This window comes from Solanum pennellii, chromosome 9 (assembly GCF_001406875.1).
Source record: "Solanum pennellii chromosome 9, SPENNV200".
NCBI classification, from domain to species: Eukaryota; Viridiplantae; Streptophyta; class Magnoliopsida; order Solanales; family Solanaceae; genus Solanum; species Solanum pennellii.
Window position 1 is genome coordinate 31,458,435 of NC_028645.1, and position 2,736 is coordinate 31,461,170.

Here is a 2,736-nt window from a genome sequence, read left to right on the forward strand (position 1 = left end):
TGCGAACAAAATCAACTACAACTTTGTTGGTTACCGACATGTATGAAGCTACTTCCAAACACTTGGTGAAGTACTCAATGGCAATCAAAATAAATCTGTGTCCATTAGAAGCGGCTGGCTTTATCGGACCGATGAAATCCATGCCCCAAGATACAAAGGGCATGGGTGAACTCATGGCATTAAGTTCGTGAGGCGGCACTCGGATCAAATCACCGTGCACTTTACATTTATGACATTTCTGCATAAAGTTACAACAATCATTCTACATAATCATCCTGAAATCACCGGCCTGAAGGATCCTCCTTGCCAAAGTGAGCCCATTCATGTGCATGCCATAAACTCCAGTATATGTTTGTTCAATAAGATTTGAAGCTTCTACAACATCAATACATCTGAGAAGAATCAAATCTGGAGTCCTCCAATAAAGGACTTCTCCTCTTAGAAAGCAGTAGAGAGCCATACGATGTATCGATTTTTTCTTGTTTGATGTTGCATCCTCTGGATAACTCCCGGTCTCTAAATGTTTCTTTTTGTTGAAATACCACGGAAAATCATCTGGCTCCGCTTCAACATGTGAACGATGGAATGGATGTTCTTTCATATCTATATCTAGAGGATCAGTATAATTAGTATTAGGATGTTTAATGATTCAAACGATGGTGGCAAGAGCCTTGGACAATTCATTCTGTACTCTAGGAATATATCTCAACTCGATCTTACGAAATCTTTTGAACAACTTCTGTTCATAATGCATGTAAGGTATAATCTTCAGGTTCTTCACGGCCCATTCTCCTTGAACCTGTTGAATCAACAGATCTGAATCTCCAATAACCAATAGCTTGTGGACATTCATGTCAATGGCAATTTTCAAACCGAGGATACAAGCTTCATATTAAGCCATGTTGTTCGTGCAATTAAATCTGAGCCTAGCCGCCATGGGATAGTGCTGACTAGATTCTGTGACCAAGACCTCTCCAATATCTTTCCCTTGGTGGTTCGCCACTCCATAAAAGAATAATCTCCAGCTAGGATGCATTTCAGGAATATCTTCACCCACAATCGATACTTCTTCATCGTGAAAATAAGTCTTGAGCGGTTCATATTTTTTATCAATTGGATTTTTTGCAAGATGATCAGCAAAGGCCTGTGCCTTTATCACCTTATAAGTCACATACACAATGTCAAATTCACTCAACAACATTTTCCATTTATCTAACTTTCCGGTCGGCATCGGCTTCTTGAAAATATACTTCAGCATGTCCATTATGGAAATGAGGTATGTAGTATAAGAAGACAAATAATGTCTCAATTTCTGGGAAAGCCAAGTCAAAGAACAACATGTTATCTCCAACAGAGTGTAACGAGACTCATATGGAGTGAACTTCTTTTTTATGTAATAGATAGCTCTTTCTTTCTTTCCTGTCTCATCGTGTTTACCAAGCAGTCATTCGAATGCACTATCTTAGATGGACAAATACAGCAACAGGACTCCCTTCTCGCAGAGGAACCAATACCGGTGGGTTGGATAAACAATTCTTTAGAGCATCAAAAGCAGTCTGGCATTCTTCAGTGGACTTTGTAAAAGAATCTTTCTCTCCACAATTGATTGAGCGATGAATCGACTGATGTAGTTCAACCTATTTAAGAAACTCATCACCTCTTTTTTAGTTTTCGGTGGAGTTAGCTCTTGAATTGCTTTAATCATGGAAGGATCGAGCTCAATACCCCTTCTGCTGAATATAAATCCCAAAAACTTTACGACAGGTAACCCAAAAGCACATTTAGTGGGATTTAACTTCAAGTTATACCAACGCAGACGATCAAAGAACTTCTTCAAATGCGTCAACTGGTCTGATCTCTTTCGAGACTTGATTATGATGTCGTCTACGTACACCTCGATCTCCTTATGAATCATATAGTGAAATATGGTCGTCATAGCCCTTATATAGGTAGCACCAGTATTCTCATGGCCTAATGGCATCACCCAGTAATGATATACACCCAAAGTTCTAACAAAACCTGTTTTTTCTTCATCTTCCTCATCCATTAGAATCTGATAATAAACTGCGTAACAATCCAGAAATGACTGCATTTCATTCTTACCACATTTATCGATCAGAATATGAATGTTCGGCAAAGGAAAATTATCCTTAGGAATGGCTTTATTGAGATTTTTGTAGTCAACGCAAATCCTGATCTTCCTATCATTTTTGGCGAATGGAACAACATTGGCGAACCAGGTTGGGTATTGCGTCACTTCCAGCACAGAGACCTGATCTGTTTGGTGATCTCTTTTTTGATCTTTAAACTCAGTTCAAGCTTGAACTTCCGAGACTTCTACTTCAATGGACTAAACCCTGGATTAATCGACAATTTGTGAGACACAACATCGGTACTCAGCCCTAGCAAGTCATTGACTTCCAAGACGAACACATCAACGTAATAAGTGAGTAAATGAATTAGGCCCCTTCTTTGAGTTTCATTCAAGTGAATGTTGATTTTAACCTCTTTGATACAATCCTGGTCACCTACATTTACAGTTTCAGTTTCCTCTAGATTTGGTATAAGCTGATTTTTAAACTGTCGAAATTCCTCGCCAACATACTGTGATGCCTCATTTTCCTCTTCGCAATTATCAACCTCGTCATCGCTTGCCTCACTTTGTTCATTGATCTTGTGACAAGACATTACATTGACATGTTTAAAACATAAATTACATAAACCATAAATATACAA

The 2,736-nt window shown here is 38.6% G+C and overlaps 1 protein-coding gene across 1 annotated transcript; it reads right to left on the bottom strand.

The window, feature by feature from the left end:
* Positions 1-262: 262 nt before the first annotated feature.
* LOC107030093 lies at positions 263-853 on the bottom strand. The gene is made up of 2 exons (XM_015231492.1): positions 721-853; positions 263-609 (listed from the first exon to the last, which is right to left on the bottom strand). Exons 1-2 carry the CDS (start codon positions 851-853, stop codon positions 263-265), a joined length of 480 nt encoding a protein of 159 aa, XP_015086978.1.
* Between the last annotated feature and the right edge of the window lie 1,883 nt (positions 854-2,736).

What these genes read in the sequence shown, in the direction of transcription:
- LOC107030093 (XM_015231492.1), bottom strand. Translation starts at nt 853, where the DNA reads ATGAATGTCCACAAGCTATTGGTTATTGGAGATTCAGATCTGTTGATT. An exon ending in GAAGTTGTTCAAAAGATTTC is followed by an intron (nt 610 to 720) that starts GTAAGATCGAGT and finishes CTGATCCTCTAG; the next exon opens with ATATAGATATGAAAGAACAT.